The following is a 23,316-nucleotide window of genomic DNA, read 5'->3' as shown; positions in this document are numbered from 1 at the left end:
TGAGGGTCCATGAAGGCTCTCTGTTTCTGGATTGGAGTCTGAGGATAACACAAGTTGGAAAATGAACCTTTTCAGTCAGGTGTCATTGACTCTTTTTAAAAAGATTCGAAGGTGAACTTTGGTTTCTCGGATCTTTAAAACATTTAATGGAAACCACTTGTGATTGAAAATTGTATTCTCAATAGCCTCAAAATAACTCAAAATGTATAATTAAATAAATATAACTGCAAACACTCAGGTTAATGTGTGAAAGAACCTTCACAGAAAATTGTTAAAATTTTGTTTGTGAACAAAAGTGAATATCTTTGTCTGCTGTCCACGAATCCAACTAGTTATCCTATTCCCATGTGAACTGGTTAGCCTATAACTTTCTCATTAGAGAATATTTCCCTGTAACTTGTGCAAAAGTTCATTCAGAAACCTTTTCTCACACCTTTCTTTCCCAGAGTAAGTGAAAATTAGATGATCAAAATAAAAGTTTCAAACATTTTACAATTAGGATGGAAGCTGCAAAGCAGGACGAACAGATTAGTGTTCTCTAGTTTACTACCGGTGCCATGAGATAGCGAGGTGAGGAACAGGGAGAGGGCGCAGCTTAACACATGGCTGCGCAGCTGGTGTAGGAGGGAGGGCTTCAGATATGTAGATAATTGGGATGCCTTCTGGGGAAGGTGGGAGCTGTACAAGAAGGACGGGTTGCATCTGAACCGGAAGGGGACCAATGTCCTGGGTGAGAGGTTTGCTCGAGTAGTTCGAGAGGGTTTAAACTAGTATGGCAGGGGGGTGGGAACCTGAGCTGCATACTGGAAGTGAGAGTTGATGCAGATGAGGCAATAGCAAGAGGTAGACCAGCTAGTGGGAAGGACTTTCCTGGGAAGGAACCAAGGGATCAGTTAAAGTATGTTTGCTTTAACGCAAGGAGTATCAGGAATAAAAGTGATGAACTTAGAGCATGGATCAGTACCTGGTGCAATGATGTTGTGGCCATAACAGAGACATGGGTTTCTCAGGGGCAGAGATGGTTGCTGGATATTCCAGGGTTTAGAGCATTTAAAAAGAATAGGGAGGGGGGAAAAAAGAGGAGGGGGTGTAGCACTACTAATCAGAGAGGGTTTCACAGCTACAGAAGTTACCATTGTCGAGGAGGGTCTGCCTACTGAGTCAGAATGGGTGGAAATTAGGAACAGTAAGGGAGCAGTCACCTCATTAGGGGTTTACTACAGCCCCCCCAATAGCAGCAGGGAGATGGAAGAAAGCATAGGTTGGCAGATTTTGGAAAAGTGTGGACATAGTGGGGTTCTTGTAATGGGGGCTTTAACTTTCCCAATATTGATTGGAACCTCCTTTGAGCAGAAGATTTGAATGGAGCTGTTTTTGTAAGGTGTGTTCAGGAGGGTTTCCAAACTCAGAACGTTGACAGGCCGACAAGGGGAGAGGCCATTCTAGACTTAGTGCTCGGAAACGAGCGGGGGCAGGTATCAGATCTTGTGGTGGGAGAGCATTTTAGTGATAGTGACCACAACTGCCTCACATTCTACATAGCTATGGAGAAGGAGAGGATTAGGCAAAATGGGAGGATATTTAATTGGGGAAGAGGAAACTATGATGCGATTAGACATGAGTTAGGAAGCATGGACTGGGAGCAATTGTTCCATGGTAAAGGCACTATAGACATGTGGAGACTGTTTAAGGAAGAGTTGTTGCGAGTGATGAATAAATATGTCCCTCTGAGACAGGCAAGAAGTGGTAAGATAAAGGAACCTTGGATGACGAGAGCAGTGGAGCTTCGCGTCAAAAGGAAAAAGGTAGCTTACATAAGGTGGAGGGAACTAGGGTCAAGCTCAGCTCTACAGGGTTACAGGCAGGTGAGGAAGGAGCTCAAAAATGGTCTGAGGAGAGCCAGGAGGGGGCACGAGAAAGGCTTGGCAGAACGGATTAGGGAGAACACAGAGGTATTTTGCACTTATATGAGGTATAAGAGAATGGTCAAAGAAAGAGTAGGGCCGATCAGGGATAGCATAGGGAACTTGTGTGTGGAGTTTGAGGAGGTAGGGGAAGCCCTAAATGAGTTTTTTGCTTCTGTCTTTATGAAAGAAATGAACTTTGTAGTGAATGAAATCTTTGAAGAGTGGGTGTGCATGCTGGAATGGATAGAGATCGAGGAAGCTGATGTGCTGAAACTTTTGTCAAACATTAAGATTGACAAGTCACCAGGCCCAGATCAGATTTGTCCTCGGCTGCTTTGAAAAACAAGAAATGCAATTGCTTCGCCACTTGTGAAGATCTTTGTATCCTCACTCTCCACTGGAGTTGTACCTGAGGACTGGAGAGAGGCAAATGTAATTCCTCTCTTCAAGAAAGGAAATAGGGAAAACCCCGGCAATTACAGACCAGTAAGTCTCACGTCTGTCATCTGCAAGGTGTTAGAAAGGATTCTGAGGGATAGGATTTATGGCCATCTGGAAGAGCATGGCTTGATTAAATGCAGTCAACATGGCTTTGTGAAAGACAGGCCATGCCTCACAAATCTTATCGAGTTCTTTGAGGATGTGACAAGAAAACTTGATGAGGGCCGAGCTGTGGATGTGGTGTATATGGACTTCAGCAAGGCATTTGATAAGGTTCCCCATGGTAGGCTCATTCAGAAGGTCAGGAGGAATGGGATACAGGGGAATTTAGCTGTCTTGATACAGAATTCGCTGGCCAACAGAAGACAGCGAGTGGTAGTAGAAGGAAAATATTCTGCCTGGATGTCAGTGGTGAGTGGTGTCCCATAGGACTCTGTCCTTGGGACTCTACTCTTTGTAATTTTTATTAATGACTTGGATGAGGGGATTGAAGGATGGGTCAGCAAGTTTGCAGACGACACAAAGGTTGGAGGTGTCGTTGACAGTATAGAGGGCTGTTGTAGGCTGAAGCGGGACATTGACAGGATGCAGAGATGGGCTGAGAAGTGGCAGATGGAGGTCAACCTGGATAAATGCGAGGTGATGCATTTTGGAGGTTGAATTTGAAAGCTGAGTACAGGATTAAAGACAGGATTCTTGGCAGTGTGGAGGAACAGAGGGATCTTGGTGTGCAGGTACATAGATCCCTTAAAATGGCCACCCAGGTGGACAGGGTTGTTAAGAAAGCATATGGTGTTTTGGCTTTCATTAACAGGGGATTAAGAGTCGTGAGATCTTGTTGCAGTTCTATAAACCTTTGGTTAGACTGCACTTGGAATACTGCGTCCAGTTCTGGTCGCCCTATTATAGGAAAGATGTGGATGCTTTGGAGAGGGTTCAGAGGAGGTTTACCAGGATGCTGCCTGGACTGGAGGGCTTATCTTATGAAGAGAGGTTGACTGAGCTCGGACTTTTCTCATTGGAGAAAAGGAGGAGGAGAGGGGACCTAATTGAGGTGTACAAGATAATGAGAGGCATAGATAGCGTCGATAGCCAGAGACTTTTTCCCAGGGCAGAAACGGCTAACACGAGGGGTCATAGTTTTAAGCTGGTTGGCGGAAAGTATAGAGGGGATGTCAGAGGCGGGTTCTTGACACAGAGAGTTGTGAGAGCATGGAATGGGTTGCCAGCAGCAGTTGTGGAAGCGAGGTCATTGGGGATATTTAAGAGACTACTGGACATGCATATGGTCACAGAAATTTGAGGGTTCGTACATGAGGATCAATGGTCGGCACAACATTGTGGGCTGAAGGGCCTGTTCTGTACTGTACTGTTCTATGTTCTATGTTCTAGACATTACACCGTATCATCAGTGATCAAGACTGTAAGAGAGGGGGACTCTTAAACTAGTATCTATGACAGAGAGTTTTGCACCGGGGAGTGGGGAAGTATGTTTTTAAAGAGATCAGGGGGCCAATGAATGCAGAGCATGCTGATTGAAATCATCAAGGATTTGGAGGAGGAAGGGAGAAATCTGGGATGAGGCATAGGGAGGGAAGTTTGGGCAGGGCATTCTGAAAATTTCCGTTAGTAGGCGAGGGGGTTGACCAAGGTGAGGCACTGAAAAGAGGAAAGGATACCAGAGGAGTGAGGGAAGCAGTTAGAGTATGGTGCACCGTAACCAAGGTGATTTGGTTAAAGAGACAGCCAGACAGAAGGGACTCGGTGAGGTGTTATCACCAGGCTGCCAAGCTTGAGTCAAAGCCAAGATGTGGGTGAAATAATCTGCCGTCCGGGAATGAATGGCGAGGCCTTGTCGATGTGTGATCGATCTGTCCGAAGGGAAAACAAAGACGGCCAATGCTTTTGTAAATACTGCGAATGTTCAAGGGGATAGCTATGGATGAAATGACTACAGGAATGATGACAGTAGTGTTACGAATCACTGAACCGTTACAACTGAATAGAGCAGTAGAAATGTCGTGGCTCAGCCGTCTAGGAGAGCAACTTTATAGCATAGCATTCCGAGCCAAGCTTGCCGTGTGTCATTTTGAAGCTGATTTTATTGATGAGAAAGGTAAAGTCAGCATAGTCCCACTGGACTGGAGGGCTACTCTCTCATTAGAGGGAGATGACTGGTGATGGTTTAACCTGAGGTTCTCCATCCCTCAGGCGAGGGAAGAAGTTGAGAAGGTGGGAAAATTGATGGTGACCACAGCCAGTGCAGGAATTGAACTCATACTGTGGACGTCACTTTTCATTGTAAGTTAGCCGTCCAGCCAACTAAATTACTGTGGTCTTTGGGAAATTGTAAAAGTGGTCTCACTTGCCAGGCAAACAACACATCGGTTGCCTGCATCATACTTGTGTGGCTGAGTGATGATGTTGCTAATGTTTCCTGTGGCAGCCTGGCAAGATTCCAAAGCGTGAGGTGTCAGACTGCTGTAGGCTGTGCACTGGGCAAGTGGTATAAAACATTTAAACATTCAAACATTACTGGGGTCTGTATACAGTCCAGTAACATCATCACGATGAACAAGTAACTTGAGCTATGATCTCAAGTTTTTGGCATTAGATTTTATCATTTTTCCTTAACTCTCATGTTCGAGGGTGGAATGAACTTTCTGAGGAAGCAGTGGATGCGGTTACAGTTACAACATTTAAAAGACATTTGGATGGATCCATGAATAGGAAAGGTTTGGAGGGATATGGGCCTGGAGCAGGCAGGTGGGATTCAGTTAGTTTTGGGAAAGCAAATCTTAGAAGGACTTATACATTTAATGGTAAGGCCCTAGGGAGTGTTGCTGAAAAAGAGACCTTGGAATGCAGGTTCATAGCTCCTTGAAAGTGGAGTGTCGATAAGTAGGAAAGTGAAGAAGGCGTTTGGTATGCTTTCCTTTATTGGTCAGAGTATTGAGTACAGGAGTTGGGAGGTCATGTTGCAGCTGTACTGAATGTTGGTTAGGCCACTGTTAGAATATTGTGGGCAATTCTGGTCTCCTTCCTATCGGAAAGATGGTGTGACACTTGAAAGGGTTCAGAAAAGATTTACAAGGATGTTGCCAGGGTTGGAGGATCTGAGCTACAGGGAGAGGCTGAACAGGCTGGGGCTGTTTTCCCTGGAGTGTCGGAGTGGTGACCTTATAGAGGTTTAAAAAAGTATGAAGGGCACAGATAGGGTGAATAGGTAAAGTCTTTTCCCTAGGGTCAGGGAGTCCAGAACTAGAGGGTGAGAGGGGAAAGATATAAAAGAAACCTAAGGGGCAACCTTTTCACGCAGAGGGTGGTACGTGCATGGAATGAGCTGCTAGAGGAAGTGGTGGAAGCTGGTACAATTGCAACATTTAAGAGGCATTTGGATGGGTATATGAATAGGAAGGGTTTGGAGGGATATGGGCTGGGTGCTGGCAGGTGGGACTAGATTGGGTTGGGATATCTGGTCGGCATGGACGGGTTGGACTGAAAGGTCTGTTTCAGTGCCATATGACTCTATGACTAAATGACAGCCACCTTCTCAGGTGCAGAGATGTAGCAGAACACATTCTGAAATAGAACATAGAACATAGAACAGTACAGCACAGAACAGGCCCTTCAGCCCACGATGTTGTGCCGACCATTGATCCTCATGTACGAACCCTCAACTTTCTGTGACCATATGCATGTCCAGCAGTCTCTTAAATACCCCCAATGACCTCGCTTCCACAACTGCTGCTGGCAACGCATTCCAGGCTCTCACAACTCTCTGCGTAAAGAACCCGCCTCTGACGTCCCCTCTATACTTTCCGCCAAACAGCTTAAAACTATGACCCCTCGTGTTAACAATTTCTGCCCTGGGAAAAAGTCTCTGGCTATCAACTCTATCTATGCCTCTCATTATCAATTAGGTCCCATCTCTTCCTTCTTTTTTCCAATGAAAAAAGTCCGAGCTCAGTCAACCTCTCTTTGTAAGATAAGCCCTTCATTCCAGGCAGCATCCTAGTAAACCTCCTCTGAACCCTCTCCAAAGCATCCACATCTTTCCTATAATAGGGCGACCAGAACTGGACGCAGTATTCCAAGTGCGGTCTAACTAAAGTTTTATAGAGCTGCAACAAGATCTCACGACTCTTAAACTCAATCCCCCTGTTAATGAAAGCCAAACCACCATATGCTTTCTTAACAACCCTGTCCACCTGGGTAGCAATTTTAAGGGATCTATGTACCTGCACACCAAGATCCCTCTGTTCCTCCACACTGCCAAGAATCCTGTCTTTAATCCTGTACTCAACGTTAAATTCGACCTTCCAAAATGCATCACCTTGCATTTATCCAGGTTGAACTCCATCTGCCACCTCTCAGCCCATCTCTGCATCCTGTCAATGTCATGCCGCAGCCTACAACAGTCCTCTATACTGTCAACAACACCTCCAACCTTTGTGTCATCTGCAAACTTGCTGACCCATCCTTCAATCTCCTCATCCAAGTCATTAATAAAAATTACAAAGAGTAGGGGCCCAAGAACAGAGCCCTGTGGAACATCCATGATATTTACAGGGTCCAATTAATGATCCAATGTTTACAATGCATTTCAGGGAAATGTATCTCCCCAACCTGGTGGATCAGATCTTGGAATTGTTATGGTATAGGAGGAGGCCATTCAGCTATTTGCACCTTGTTTCCTTCATTCACAGGACGACAATCTCACTGGCTGGGCTAGCATTTATTGCCCAGAGGCCAGGTAAAAGTCAACCCCATTGCTGCAGGTCTGGAGTCACACATAGACCAGATAAGGATGGCAGTTTCCTTCCCTAAAGGACATCAATGAACCAGATGGGATTTATCCCTGACAATCATAATGGATTCATGGTCATCTGCTGTGGTGGGACTCGAACCCGCTCCCCAGAATGTCATCTAGATTCCTAGATTAACAATGCAGTGAGAAGACCACTAGGCCATCACCTCCCTGCACCAGCTCTATTGTTTAGTGTCAATCTTCAGTCTTTACCTTATTTCCCTTCACATCGTGGGTGGCACGGTGGCACAGTGGTTAGCACTGCTGCCTCACAGCGCCAGAGACCCGGGTTCAATTCCCACCTCAGGCGATTGACTGTGTGGAGTTTGCACGTTCTCCCCGTGTCTGCGTGGGTTTCCTAAGAGTGCTCCGGTTTCATCCCACAGTCCAAAAATGTTCAGGTTAGGTGAATTGGCCACGCTAAATTTCCCGTAGTGTTAGGTATAGGGGAATGGGTCTGGGTGGGTGCGCTTTGGCGTGGACTTGTTGGGCCGAAGGGCCTGTTTCCACACTGTAAGTAATCTAATCGTTACAATCCAAATAGTCATCCAAAACCCTCTCAAATGCTCAATTGAAACTGCTTCCATCATATTTCCAGACAGTGCAGCCCATTCCCTGCTTACATGCTGTGTAAAAACGTTTTCTCACACTCACCCTTGCTTTGTTCACACATCATTTTAAAGCTCTATCCTCATGTTTTCGTTATTTTCACAAGCGGGAGCAGCTTCTCCCTATCTCCTCAATCCAGCCCACGTATTATTCTGAAAACATCAAACCATTCTCCCCTCTGCCATTGTCTCTCCAAGGAGAACATCTCAATTCTTCAATCTCTCCTTGTGACGGAATTTCAGAAAGGGTGATTAAGAGGCAGGGGGCTGCATTTAGGTAAAAACAATGACTGCAGATGCTGGAAACCAGATTCTGGATTAGTGGTGCTGGAAGAGCACAGCAGTTCAGGCAGGATCCGAGGAGCAGTAAAATTGATGTTTCGGGCAAAAGCCGTTCATCAGGAATACAGGTTGCCCGAAACATCGATTTTACTGCTCCTTGGATGCTGCCTGAACCACTGTGCTCTTCCAGCACCACTAATCCAGAAGGGGGCTGCATTTAATGTTACTAATTAGGGTCTCACCAATTGGTGAGATGATTGATGGGGAGCCAGCATTATTTCTATAGAGGAGTCACCCTTCTGCTATTTCCACTGGTCTAGGTGCCACCCTCCTCTCATCTTGGTCCGTAATCCTGTGCCTCTGGTGGGCTTGTATCCTCTTCTTCTGTCCCTTGAAACTGAGGGTAATGGCTGACCAAGGAGGAGCTGTGAGTCTTGAGGAGAGGAAATGGTCCAACATTGGATCAAAGCGCCTTACCACAGATGGGGGCAGATGGTCATAGAGTCATAGAGACGTACAGCATGGAAACGGAGCCTTCAGTCCAACTCATCCATAGACTCTACAACTCTACGACCTGATCAGGTCCTGGGGATTTATCCATTTTAATGTGTTTCAAGACATACAGGTTGCCCGAAACTTCGATTTTACTGCTCCTTGGATGCTGGCTGAACCGCTGTGCTCTTCCAGCACCACTAATCCAGAAGGGGGATGCATTTAATGTTACTAATTAAAACCTCTTCTAATATGGACATTTTTCAAGATGTCACCATCTATTTCCCCACATTCTTTATCTTCCATATCCTTCTCCACAGTAAATACTGATGCAAAATACTCGTTTAGTATCTCCCCCATCTCCTGTGGCTCCACACAAAGGCCACCTTGCTGATCTTTGAGGGGCCCTATTCTCTCCCAGATTACCCTTTTGTGCTTAATGTAAAAACCCTTTGGATTCTCCTTTAACTCTATTTGCCAAAGCTATTTCATGCTCCCTTTTGCCCTCCTGATTTCCCTCTTAAGTATACTCCGCCTCAGGTGACTGACTGTGTGGAGTTTACACGTTCTCCCCGTGTCTGCGTGGGTTTCCTCCAGGTACTCTGGTTTCCTTCCACAGTCCAAAAATGTGCAGGTTAGGTGAATTGACCACGCTAAATTGCCCGTAGTGTTAGGGGCAGGGGTAAATGTAGGGTAATGGGTCTGGGTGGGTTGCGCTTTGGTGGGTCGGTGTGGACTTGTTGGGCCAAAGGGCCTGTTTCCGCACTGTAAGCAATCTAAATCTAAATCTAAAATCTAAATCTAAATCTATACTCCTACTGCCTTTATACTCTTCTAAGGATTCACTCGATCTATCCTGACATATGCTTCCTTCTTCTCCTAAACCAAACCCTCAGTTTCTTCCATCATCCAGCATTCCCTATACCTACCAGCCTTTCCTTTCACCCTAACAGGAATATACTTTCTCTGGATTCTTGTTATCTCATTTCTGAAGGCTTCCCATTTTCCAGCCGTCCCTTTACCTGTGAACATCTGCCCCCAATCAGCTTTTGAAAGCTCTTGCCATAAGATGGTGTTTGGAGAAGTGAGAAGGAAGATACATTTCCTGCTGTAAGTGCCCACGTAGCCAATAGAAGGCCCTCCTCAGGATTCAGGACAGGAGTGACAGAAGTCTCACCCCATCAAGAGTTGCTGAACCTATCAGAATCAGCCATTCCCAATTGCTCATTACTGCCATTGAAAGTGATGGCTGCTGTTGGTAATGTACCCACGAGGGTCCCAGGGTCACTGAGGGACCAGCGCTAAAATTCAGCAAGTATTGGATGGGTCAGAGGGTGGGGAGGGAAACCCTAATTGGTGGTGGCAGGCCAATCGGAGATAAGGGCAACTGGATGATTCTCTCTGCCAGCCCTTGCCTCTACCGCCTCACTTCCTGATGCTGTTCTCCTCATCATCATTCTTTGCTGGTGATGAATACCTCCCCCCCCCCCCCCCCCACCCCCCCCCCCACCCCCCCCACCCCTCCCCCCACCCCCCCCCCCCCCACCCATCTTGCCCCCAAGGGTCATTTGTAAACCCAACAAAGTATCAAGGTACACTTGCTCAACAATAACCTGCTCACTGACAATCAGTTAAGGTTTTGTCAGGCCTACCCCGCTTGTTAAAGACTTTATCTAAACGTGGACTAAGCAGCTGAATTCCAAAGGTGAATCAAAGGTCCTTGACATCAAGGCCATATTTGATTGAGTGTGGCATCAAGGAGCCCTAACAAAATTGGAGTCAATGTGAATCAGGGAACTCACTCTGCTGGTTGGAGTCATGGCTTATATAAAGGAGGATGGTTGTGATTGTCACCTCATCTCCAGAACATCTCTGCAGGAGATTCACAGGGTAATGACCAAGGTCAAACAACTTCATTTCCTTCATCAATGACCTTCATCATAAGGTCAGAAGTGGGGATGTTTGCTGTTGATTGCAACTTTTGTGACTCCTCAGATACTGAAGCAGTCCATGTCCAAGTGCAGCAAGACCTGGACAATATCCAGTAACATCTGAACCAAGCAATGAGCACCTCCAACAAGGGGAAATCTGACAATCTCCACTTGACATTTGATAGCGTTCACATCTCTGAAAATCCTGCTATCAACATCCTGAGGCATTCATTCGAAACTGAAATAAACCAGATGTATAAATCTTGTGACTATAAGAGCAGGTCAGAGGCTTAGGAACCCTGCAGCGAGTAACTCACCTCCTGTCTCTCCAAAACCTGAAGAGCATCTACATGGCACAAGTCAGGAGCTTATACTTCCCCAGATGAGTGCAGCTCCAACAACACTCAAGAAGCTTGATAGCACCTCGGACAAAGCAATCTGCTGGATCAGTGTATTATCCACCATCTTCAACATTTACTCCTTCCAGCACCTGATGTTCAGTGACAGCAGGGTGTACCATCTACATGTTGCACTATAACAACTCACCAAGGCTCCTTGAACAGCACATTCCAAATGTATAACTTCCAGAAGGTCAAGAGCAGCAGATCCATGAGTAAACCACCCCTCTGCATGCTGCCCCCCCAAGCCACTCACCACCCTGTATCCGCATCCCTTCAGGGTCACTGCATTGAATCTCTAGATCTCTCTCCCGTTCAATGCTGTGGGTGTCCCTACATCCCAGGGACTGCAGATATCCAAAAGGCACTTCAACACCACCTTCCCCAAGAAAGTTACTGACTGCAGCAAATGCTGGCCTAGCCAGCAATGCCCACACACAATAAAAGAGTACATTTTGAAAAAAAGAACTCATAACTCATATCACATGGAGATCCTCGAATACGTTAGACATGCAGGAAGATTGGAGCCTATTTCTTACCGGAAGGATTGACGCTGACAGTTACAGAGGCAGCTCAACAACTTTAAACAAAAACAGAAATTGCTGGCAATACTCAGCAGGTCTGGTAGCATCTAAAGCAGAGTTAGCGTTTCAAGTCCAGAATCTCTTCACCAGAACTGTTCCTAGATGCCTGAATGGAAGAGAAAGAGTTTCTTGAATGAGCCAGGGGGTTGAGGTGGAACTGGAGGGCAGGATAGCTCTGAGCTAGTGAGATGGAGAGAGAGAGAGAGGGAGAGAGAGAGAGAGAGAGAGATGGAGAAAGTGCTGTGCATCACCACATGCACAGAGTTTGGATCTCGGAATGCAGCTGTCTCAGGACAATTGTAAATCATGGAGATACCTGTGATCCTGAAAACACAAAAACACAAAGGATAAAACTATGGTCAGAATCTGTGCGAGGTGAGTCTGAGCTGGAAGCAATCACTGAGGAAGGAGATGTGGCTGTGGAAACTATTTTTTGCAAAGATCTTGCTGAAATTCTAGGAGATAAAACAGAAGTAATGATAGCGAGCAAAAAGGTTGGAAGGGAAATCCTGTTAGAGAGAGGAGCAGAATGTCTTCAAGGTGGGCAGAACTGGAAGAGATGTGGCAGTGAGTTAAACGTGAAAATGAAACAAAGAACTGCTGATACTAGAGTCCTGTTGAAGCGTCACTGGATTCAAAACGTTAACTCTGCTTTCTCTCCACAAAGGCAGCCAGACCTGCTGTGTTTCAGCAGTCGCTTCTGTTTTCTTTCAACAACATTAAAGATTGACTTTTACTCGAACCGTAACAATGGGCTGATCCACTGTTCCCAGGTTTGGAAGAATGTGGACACCTAATGAACACCGCACGGGACTTAGACAGTGACAGTGCAGCTGCACAGCCTGTTCTGATCGTAGATCACCAGCCCTTTGTACAACTTCCCCTCTCTTCAATATTCAGTGCAATGAACAGTAGGCAGGGTCTGCTAAGGACTTGCAATTTATCAGATTACTGCCCAGACAGTGATAACAGAAATCTCCTCTGAAGCCTTTTATGGGCACAGCAATTCAAGGGCTTAGCATTAAGTGATATAGACAATAAGTGGTATAAATCAATAACTGAGTCCAGAATTACAAGTCAATATTTCATATCAGTGCAGCAAGTCAATTGTCTACTGTAGTTTTGTATGACAACAATCTAGACTGAGCACTAATCAATAGTCTAGTGTAGACAATGACGGAAGAATCTTAAGATACTGTGAGACAGATAGAAGACTTTTGCATTTGGATGATAATTGATATGAAATTTGTTTGCTATTTTGATGGAGAAGCTGCCCTGGTGAATTTAAATGGGACAATATCTGTGTTGAAATGGAAGGCAAAAGGAGTTCACTACGAAAGTATCTCTCTGTTCTGCAAATGAATACTGAAAAGGGTCGAATCAGGGCCATGGGCATGCGAAAATAATATTTCAGGGAGCGAAGAGCCACTGTGAGATTAGTGAAGTCAACATTTACCCGGGCATAGTGTGGTGCAGGCAATTTTCTGGACGCTCTGTCCCTCGCAGAATGCTCCTCCGTTGAGTGGCGCAGGGTTGGTGCAGGTCCGTGTGCGTTTCTGGTAACCCCTTCCACAGCGACTGTTGCAGACAGACCACTCTGTCCACACTGACCACCCACCGTTAACTGGGGGCAGGAGAGAAAGCAATAGGGTGAGACATCATACAGGCAGTGCCCTGCACAGACCAGGAAACCTGCTCCCAGAACACCAATTCAACGCACACTGACCCAACTTGATCCCACACTACAACATCCAAACTCAATTACAGTTCGCATGATGGACATTATAATGTTATTAATAAATTTATGGCACATGGAAGTTAGTACAAAGAAGGGTATGTAGGTTAGCCTGATCTTAAGAGTAGGATAAAAGGCCAGCACAACATTGAGGGCCGAAGGGCCTGTACTGTGCTGGACTGTTCAATGTTCTAAATCACATTTTTCAAACAGTGCTGACTATAATCATTTGAGTGACTTAATTTTGTCAGGAACACATACTAAAATATTTAAGAAGAAAAAGAATAACACCTTCTTTGACCTCTCGGCATCCCAAGACACTGCTCAGAATTTATTTTGCTTTAAGAGTAGACGCTGTTACAATGTGTGCAATGTGGTAGCTACTTTGCATACAGCTAGTTCCCACAAACAATGAAGGTAACAGGCCAGATAACGTCTTTGTTATTGAGGTTATTTGAGAGATAAATATTGGAGCAGGATAACAGAGAGGCCTGCCCTGATGTACTTTAAACTGATGCCATGCCATCTTTGGAAGCCACTTGGGAACAATAACATCCCATACCTAAGAGAAAGAACTGTGGAGGCTGGAAATCTGAAACATAAATGGAAATTGCTGGAGAAACTCAGCAGGTCTGGCAGGATCTGTGGAGAGAGAAACAAAGTTAATGTTTAAGGTTCCGTGACCCTTATTCAGAGCAGGGTCACTGGACCCGAAAAGTTGACGCTGAACATGAGCCTGATCAAGCACTTCAGAGTTAGAACAAGGAGAAAGCCAATCATTCCTCTTGAGGTCTCCCTTATCTCTCAATTAAATTATGTTGGGTGTGTACTCAGTTCCCCACTTTTGCAATGGACACTTTCACATGGTTCAGAATAATAATCAATAAAGAATAAAGGGGCGCCAATTCAAGACTGAAATGAGGAAGAATTTCTTCTCTGAGGATGGAGAGTCTTTGGAACTCCTTGCCACAGGCAGCTGACGGGGGCAGAATCTCTGTGTATATTTAAGGCTGGGGTAGATAGATTCTTCATCAGTTGGGAAGCAAGTGTTACAAGAAAGGGCAGGAAAATGGACATGAGGAAGATCAGATCAGCCAAGATCATATTGAATAGTACAGTAGGCTTCAGGGGTCAAACATCCTGTTTCTGCCCTATTTTATATGGTTTTTTTACAGTCTATAGTTACTAAATAACATGTATCCATCTTAATCGTAAAGGTCTAATTAACCCCAGAATCTATGGTGTTTTAGGGGTGAGAATTCCCAGATTTCTTCTCTCATTTGTCTGGTAACACTTCATCAATCAATCAATCTGAAGTGATCTTTCCCAATTGGGCTATCCCTGGCATCTGCCTAAACACAGATCCAATCTCTTTTGAAGATTACAACTGAATCCATTGCAACCACCCTTCCAGGGAGTGTGTCTCAGATCTCTCTCCCCCAGCCTACTTCTGATTCTTTTGGATATAAATCGTAAATCTGACCCTCCTGATTTAGCTCCTGAACATCCCAGTTCTAATTTTCATATTATGTCCCCTTGCTTGTGACTAATTTCACTATTTAACATAAATTTCTCTGGAGCTGCCTTTTCAAATCAGTTTAATGTGGTAGACCTCAATCTTATCACCTCTCAATCTTGTGTACTCCTGGGATTAGAAGCCGGGTTTATATAAACTGCCCTTGTAATTTGACACTTGAACCCCTGTATCATTCTGGTGAATGCTTATTGCACTCCCTCCAAGATTAAAGTATCTCTCCTGAGTTGAGAACTGAACTTGATGGGTCCTGATCAAGTCTCCATTCAATTTTGAATTTCAGTTCTCTCGAGAGAAAGGCCAATGTTCTATTAGCCTGCTTAATTGCTTTTTTGTACCTGTCTGCTCTGTTAAATGACTAATGCATGCAGACTCCCAAAGCTCCACACTCCTAGTTTCTCAACATTTGAAAATTTGATGTAATGCCATGGATATTGAATTACATTCAAGGTGTTTTGTCCCCTGCCTCTTAGCATGTTTTCACAATGTCACTGCGCCAGACAAAAAATACTCGGCAATGGATAATTATAGAATCTTAGAATTATAGATATCTACAGCACAGAAAAAGGACCTTTGACCCATTGAGTCTATGTCAATTAAAAACAACTATTTAACCATTCTAATCCTGTTTTCCAGACTTGGCCCATAGCCTTGGCATTGCAAGTGCGCATCGAAGCACCTCTTAAACATAACGAGGATTTCTGATTCTATCATCCATACAGGCAGCAAGTTCCAAATCCCACCACCTTCTGGGTTCAAAAGCTTTTCCTTACACTTTCTCTGTATCTTCTGCCCCTTACCCTAAATCTTTGCTCCCCTCCCCCCTCCCTCTCCTAGTCATTGATCCTGCCGACATTTCTTCCTGTCCACCTTGTATATGCACTTCATAACTCTCAGTCTTCACTGGTCTAAGGTAAACAACCCTTTAGATTAGATTACTTACAGTGTGGAAACAGGCCCTTCGGCCCAACAAGTCCACACCAACCCGCCAAAGCGTATACCACCCAGACCCATACTCCTATATTTACCCCTTCACCTAACACTACGGGCAATTTAGCATAGTCAATACACCTGACCTGCATATTTTTGGATTGTGGGAGGAAACCAGAGCACCCGGAGGAAACCCACGCAGACACGGGGAGAATGTGCAAACTCCACACAGAGAGTCGCCTGAGGCAGGAATTGAATCTGGGTCTCTGGCGCTGTGAGGCAGCAGTGCTAACCACTGTGCCAACGTGCCACCCTTTGTCTGTCTGATCTCTCTTCCATCTAATCTTACAACACAAAAGGCCATTCAGGCCAATATTCCCAGTCTGGATCTTCAGAACATTTCAATCAATCAATCAATCTCACGTGCTCTTTCCCAATTGGGCTATCCATGGCATAGTCCTAAACACAGATCCAATCTCCTTTGAAAGTTACAATTGAACCTATTGCAAACACTCTTTCAGGGAGTCCTTCCCAGATCTCTCCCCTGGTCTACTCCTGATTCTTTTGGATATAAATCGTAAATCTGCCCCTTTACTTTTACTGACCCTCCTGCCTCTGGAAACAGCTCCACCTGATCAACCCTATCAGAACCTTTCCTAATTTCAGGCATTTTGGTTAAATCTCTTAGAATCTTTATTGTAAAAATGAACAGGGCAATGATGGTGACTGCTCTTGACCTCAAGTGTTGCCCTTGACAATTTCCTCCAGGGCAATCAGGAACAGTCAATAAATGCTGGTTTAGCCCATACTCCATGACTGAATGAAAAACCAGCGAACAATCCCAGCTCCCCAGGTCTTGCCTCCAGAGCAGGAGGTGAAAGACTGTGCCATCGGCTTCAGAATATCTTGAACCAACCTTGTTCATGGGGGAACTGAATGAAAATGTAAAACAATTTTCAAATCAATGTTTCAGTCTCAGGCAGGGAAGATGGTGGACCCAGACCAGAAAGATGTAATAGGGAATCCTGAGGAGTCTACCAGGATATGACTGAGGGATTTAACTCACAGAGACAGATGATAAAAGTCTGGCGCAGGGAATATGAAGAGATGCCACTGTCAATAATGTTTTCAAGATCAAAGAGTAAAAATGTTCATTGGATAAGTGGGTCAAAAATATGGAGGTCATAAATTAATAAACCCATGGAACAAAATTGAGAAAGGAGATGAGGAGTTTTTTGTTAATCACATGCTGGGTCTGGAATGCTGTAGTTGAAAAGATTATTTAAATTGATGTCTTAAACAGTTCTAAAAAGAAGTTAAACAATGTGAGCAAAAGAGATATCAAGTTGAAGCTCTTCATCTTGCTCTCAACAGGACAGAAATGTAAGAAAAACCAAATTTGGAAAGGAAGCAACAATTTATGCAGCATTTGAAACATACAAGATTCCTAGGGGGACTTGTCAGGGTAGATGCTGGGAGGAGGCTTCCTCTTGTGGGAGAGTCTAGCGACCAATGGCATCATCTCAGAATAAAGGGTCACCCATTTATGAGGGAGATGAGGAGGAATTTCTTCTCTCAGAGAGTAGTGAATCTGTGGAATTCTTTGCAGCAAATGGCTGATGAGGCTGAGTCATTAAGTGTGTTCAAGGCTGAGATAGATTTTTAATCAGTAAGGGAATCAAGGATTATGGGGACCAGGCAGGAAAGTGGAGTTGAGGATTATCATTAAATGATGAAGTAGAATTAATGGGCTGAATGGGCTACTCCTATGTCTTATGGTCTGATGGAGAAGAGGGTGCTGATTGGTTGAACAATTTTGGTGTAGGGATGCAGCAGGGACTGTAACCATCTTAGTTAACTGATTAAATTCTGACCAGGCCAGTTGATTCTGAATGGTCAGAGCATTGCCAAGGGAAATAAAAGACATTAACAGTACTGCATACCTCTCCTCAGTGACAAAGGCTCACTGTGTGGATATACTCTATCTACCTACAAAGAACATGGTCGAGAGTGTGGTGAAGAGCTTATGCCTGAAACATCGATTCTTCTGCTCCTTGAATGCTGCCTGACCTGCTGTGCTTTTCCAGCAACACACTCTTGACTCTGATCCCCAGCATCTGCAGTCCTCACTTTCTCCTACAAAGAATAGGACCCAGTATCAATAAATGCAGCTTCTGACAAAGTAATGGTCATGGATTGCTTACCAGCATAATCATTAGCAGGATTGTTTGGTGTTGACATTTCGCATGCTAACATAACCCTTCCAGTTATGAGGAAGGGTCACTGCGCCCAAACTGTTAACTCTTGATTTCTCTCCACAGATGCTGCCGGACTTGCTGAACTTTTCCAGTAATTTTGTTTTTTTTTTGTTTCTGATTTTCAGCATCTGCAGTTCTTGTGGATTTTATTTGGGATTATTCAGTTGTTGTTTTCCAACAGCAGGAGTTGAACAGTGATTCTGGGATGAGGATCGTACATGGTTGTGGCCAGTAAATAAAGACGTGGGACTAATCATGCACATTCTATCAAAGAGATAGCATAGACAGAAATGACCAAATGGTGGCCGTGTCAGTAATTTCTATGATTCTCTAACGCTACCCAAAGAAGAAGCTGACATCTTCAATTTTCCACTTCCAGGTTTATCCAGGTCACTGCAGGGGAGATTTGTGGTAACTCTCAGTTTGTGCTTGCTACTTTGGCAGGGGTGGGCATAAATTAATTACAAGAGCAGGGTTGAGAGGGTCGTTTCCCCATTGAAGGGACATTCATGGAGGCATTCACACACTGGGTAATACATGTATAGGAGTATCACCTGCAATAAATAAAGCAGAGGTATGATGACGTGCAGAATACTGAAGGCATGGGAAATTATCTGTTGAACCAGTAGGGTGAATTGAAAAGTGGAATCTGTGTGTCACTGTTATTTATAGTCTGCTTTTCAGTTCTCAGCTCATGAAGTCATTACACATAAAGTGTTCTTCGAGTAGTTATTGCTCCTAAGAGATTAAACTCAAATCATACACTACCAGTAACCGGATTATTTTAACAAGACAACATGTAACGTTTTACTACTTTCACAGCTGTCTCTTCAAAACTGAGGAACCTATGGAAATCAGCAAACACAGCTCTGTAAAATAGGAGCAAGTGTCATAAATTACAAGTTTAGAAGACCTTTTAATCCATTTTCTAAATAACTTCAATTTGGCGCAATAAAATGTCTCCAACCGTCAGCTGCTTTTGGTCTATGACACTAAATTATCTCCAGACTAAACTGTCAACTGGTGAAATTTTCTATGTGAAAATTCACCAAACTCTGATGAATATATCTTCAGTGAAGGATTAGATTTGTGACGAGACATGGCAGGACTGAGACAATTTAATTTGCAACTGATTAGCTCAATGAAATTGAGACGATCATTTAATTGAAGGATTGAAGACAGTATAATTAAGTGAAATTTAATCACACAGATTCCAAAGTAAAAACATCTTCCTTTATAACGCACTTAAGATGTTTTGAACAGGGCGCACAATTTCAGTAACGTCCCCCAAGATCCATTTTCTTATTAAAGCCTTCTGACATAATGGCTAATTCCTCACCTCCTCATTATCTACTGCCTCACTGTCTTGTACTCATCAGCCTTGAATGTTGTCACTGCCATGGTTTCAGAGTGTCTCAGATGAGGTTTGGCCATTTGACATGCAGCATTCAGACTTAACCACAAATCCCTCTGTCCCTGCTCCCCATGAACCAAGCTCCAAGCACCAGGCAGGTAGCTTTACTGCTTTACAGATACGTCAGAGGAGCTGAAGGTTCATTGACCAAATCACAAACCAAATTCTGGAGTGGAGCTCAAAGGCAGACTTGTGTCTGAATGTGTCATCTTTGCAACAACTCCTGTAAGCAAGCCAGTGTCAAATGTACTGCTTTGTATCAGAGCAGATGAAGGGCAGGGAGAGTTGGGTTCTCTAGGCGGAGGTGAGCACTGCAGATGCTGGAGATTAGAGTCAAGATTAGAGTGGTGCTGGAAAAGCACAGCCGGTCAGGCAGCATCCGAGGAGCAGGAAAATCGACGTTTTGGGCAAAAGCCCTTCCTCAAGAGTGAGATTTGGGTTCTCTGCAGAGTGTATCCAGGTGAAAATAATTAGCACAATACATGATGTGGAGGTGCCAATGTTGGACTGGACTGGGTTGGACAATGTCAAAAATCAATATTTCAGACAAAAGCCCTTCATCAGGGAGCTTTTGCCTGAAACATCGATTCTCCTGCTCCTCGGATGCTGCCTGACCTGCTATGCTTTTCCAGCACGGCACTCTCAACTGTAATCTTCAGCATCTGCAGTTTTCACTTTAGCCAAGGTCAAAAATCACCTGATATCAGGTTATAGTCCAACAGGTTTATTTGAAAACACTGACTTTTGGAGTGCTGTTCCTCCTCACTAGCAGCTGACGAAGGAGCAGTGCTCTGAAAGCCAGTGTTTTCAAATAAACCTGTTGGACTATAACTTGGTGCTGTGTGGTTTTTGACGTTAGCTCAACACAGGCAGCAATTTTGACACAGAATTGTCCACTTCAGGTTCTCTTTGTGAGGGAAGTTAGAATGAGACACCATAGTTTCAGAATAAGGGATGGCAAAATTAAACCAGAGATGACGAGGAATTACTTCTCCTAAAGGAAGGAATGAATCTGTGTAATTCACACCTCCCCAGAATGCGATGGATGTTGGAACACTGAATAAATTTAAGGAGGGGATTTTTAATTAGTAATGAGTTGAAGGGTATTGGAGAGCGAGCAGGAAAGTGGAGATTTGATCAGTCATGATTGTATTAAAGGGCGGAGCAGGTCAAGGGGCTGAATGGCTTACTCCAAGTTCATATACTCTTATGTAAACCATCATCTTGGGAGATAGAAGATTGCCATAATTTTCATTAGTCTGCCTTTTTACTCCCATTTTACTCTTCATTCAATGTGCTGCATATGATAATGTAAAATCGCATATCTGTCAATGGTCACCAAAATGGGAAGACTGCACTCTCACTCTCTCTCTCTCTCTCGGTCTAATTCCACAACTGTGCAGGTCACAGCATCAATTTAATTGCTTTACCCCATTTCCAATATTGCCAATCATATCCTTTCTCTATATTAGATTTACAACGAAAAGATCCATTAATCAATTTTTTTACAAATCCAATCCTATTAAAATATATTCACTAAAAGTGCAAGAACTGGAAAATGGACATGGTCAGTCATGTAAAATGATAACTGGTTTGTCCCTCTAAAGAACCCAAAGCACATACTCAAACACACACTTCGAGTAAGGGAAAATAAAATGGATTTCTCTCTGCAGCAATTCAATTTCAGAAAAGAAACATTTCAGGTCAATAAGTCTTAATTCTGGAAGCTTAAAAGGGTAACACTTGAGATCTTCAGATGGCTATTGGTCTGAGGTTTTGACAACTGTAGACGCATGGCACCGAACATAAGCAGTTGTCTCTGGCATCTTGGCAGATGCAACTTGCTCAGGCAGTACAGGGTTGTAAGGTTTTCCAGTCATGTTTCAACTGGACAATCAGATTTCACATTGCATTCACCAACAGAACTTCAGAAACAGGTGGCATAAGCTGGGCAGCTTGTTCTGTAGCAGGGTCTCTCCCTAAATGAAACATGTCACAGTTTTTTGAGGAAGTGATGAAGACAATTGATGAGGATGGGGCAGTGGATGTTGTCTACATGGACTTTACCAAAGCATTTGACAAGGTCCTTCATGATAGGCTGGTCCTGAAGACTAAGTCACATGGGATCAATGATGAGTCGACAAGTTGGATTCAAAATTGGCTTGGTCATTGATCAAGATTGAAGGGTAGTTGAGGTGGGGTGTTTTTCTGACTAGAGGTCTGTGACCATAGGTGTTCTGCAAGAATCACTACTGGCACCTCTGCTGTTTATTACATAAATTATTTGGATGTAAATGTAGATGGTCTGATCAGTAAATTTGCAGATAACACAACAATTGGGGGAGCTGTGGTGAAGTAGGCAGGTTATCAAAGGATATAGCAGGATAGAGACCAGTTGGAAAGTTGGATAGAGAAATGGTAGATGGAGTTTAATCCAGGCAAGCATGAGGTGATGCATTTTGGGAGGTCAAATGTAAGAGGAAAGTACATAGCAAATGGTAGGACCCTTCAGAACATTGATGTTGAGAGGGATCTTGGAGTTCAAGTCCATAGTTCAGTGAAAGTGGCAACACCAATGGATAAGTTGGGAAAGAAAGCATATATCATGCTTGCCTTCATTGGTCGGGGCATTGAGTATAAAATTTGGCAAATCGCGTTGCAATTGTAAGGACCTGAGTTGGAACATATTTGGAATATTGTGCACAGTTTTGGTCACCACACTATTGGAAGGATGTGGAGGCTTTGGAGAGGGTATTGCCAGGATTGAGTGTATTCATTATAAGGAGAGGTTGGACAAACTTGGATTATTTTTGCGAGAGTATCCGAGGCTGAGGGGTGACCTAATAGAAGCATATAAAATTATGGGAGGTGTGGATAGGGTGGATAGTCAAAGTTTGTTTCCCAGGGTGGAAATGCTAAATACTTGGGACATAGGTTTTAGGTGAGAGAGGTAAAGTTTAAAGGAGATGTGCAAGATAATTTTTTTTTTCCACACAGAGGATGCTATGTGCCTGGAAAGCACTGTCAAGGGAGCTGGTCGAAGCAGATACAATAGCAATACTGAAGAGACATCTGGACAGACACATGAACAGGCAGGGAACAGAGAGACACAGACCATTGCAGGCAGATGGGATTAGTTCAGAATGGCATCATGGTCTGCACAGACATGATGGGTCGAAGGGCCTGTTCCTGTGCTGTACTGTTCTATGTTTTCTATATACAAGCCAGCAACACACTGCTCAAACAGAACATCCATAACACTCAGCTCACAATAACAGTCAGGTGTCTTCCCTGAAGTAAGTTTAAATTCAAGAACTCAGGCCCCAGCCCAGCAATGATCTAGAATCATGTGGCTTCCAAGGGTGAATTTGGTAAAAGAAATGTAATAATGTCTTTTCACAAACGTTTTAACAGCTAACCTACCTATCTCCACAATCCTCCAACTGGAAGCCACAAAAATGAACAAACCTGCAGCCGTGGATCAGTGTAAAATGCAAACACTTACCATAGACAATCACGGTCGCTGTGGTGCTTCTCCGTCTGGCCACAATGTTTTTGGCAACACAGGTGTAGTTTGCGGTGTCAGACAGCCGAGCCTGTTTGATGATGAGGTTATGGTCGATTGTCAGGTAAAAGTTCCGGTCCTGGATTGGATCGATAACCTCATCGTTCTTCAGCCATTCCACCTTGAATTGAAGAGATGAGATTGCACTTTGACAACTTGTAAACCATGAATCACCCACCCCCTTCGAGAACCAATCTAATCAGGCACAGCACGACTGGATTAATCCAAACATACTCACAGCGTCATCCACAACTGCTGCCTTAATCCAAGTCTGGTATTAGTGAGGAGATGCAGAACAGGATCATTCAATGGAAAGGATTTGCAAGGATGAATCCTACATAGACTGGAGTTGGTTCATGTCGGTTTAATGAGGAGTAAGGGTGATTCTGTAAACCTCAGCATTTCTAGCTTAAGACAATGGGCAAGG

General features: G+C 44.1%; 1 protein-coding gene across 4 annotated transcripts in view; it reads right to left on the bottom strand.

The window, feature by feature from the left end:
* LOC140485579 (netrin receptor UNC5C-like) overlaps positions 1-23,316 on the bottom strand; it is a 419,631-nt gene that overhangs the window by 68,822 nt on the left and 327,493 nt on the right. For all 4 annotated transcript variants that reach the window (XM_072583830.1, XM_072583831.1, XM_072583832.1 and 1 more), the window contains exons 5-6: positions 22,830-23,010; positions 12,910-13,077 (exon numbers count right to left, since the gene is read on the bottom strand). In XM_072583830.1, coding sequence (XP_072439931.1) covers positions 12,910-13,077; positions 22,830-23,010 — 349 coding nt within the window. The remainder of the gene's footprint in view (positions 1-12,909; positions 13,078-22,829; positions 23,011-23,316) is intronic.

Source organism: Chiloscyllium punctatum, chromosome 14 (genome assembly GCF_047496795.1).
Source record: "Chiloscyllium punctatum isolate Juve2018m chromosome 14, sChiPun1.3, whole genome shotgun sequence".
NCBI classification, from domain to species: domain Eukaryota; kingdom Metazoa; phylum Chordata; class Chondrichthyes; order Orectolobiformes; family Hemiscylliidae; genus Chiloscyllium; species Chiloscyllium punctatum.
This window is presented reverse-complemented; position numbering and strand designations above follow the sequence as displayed.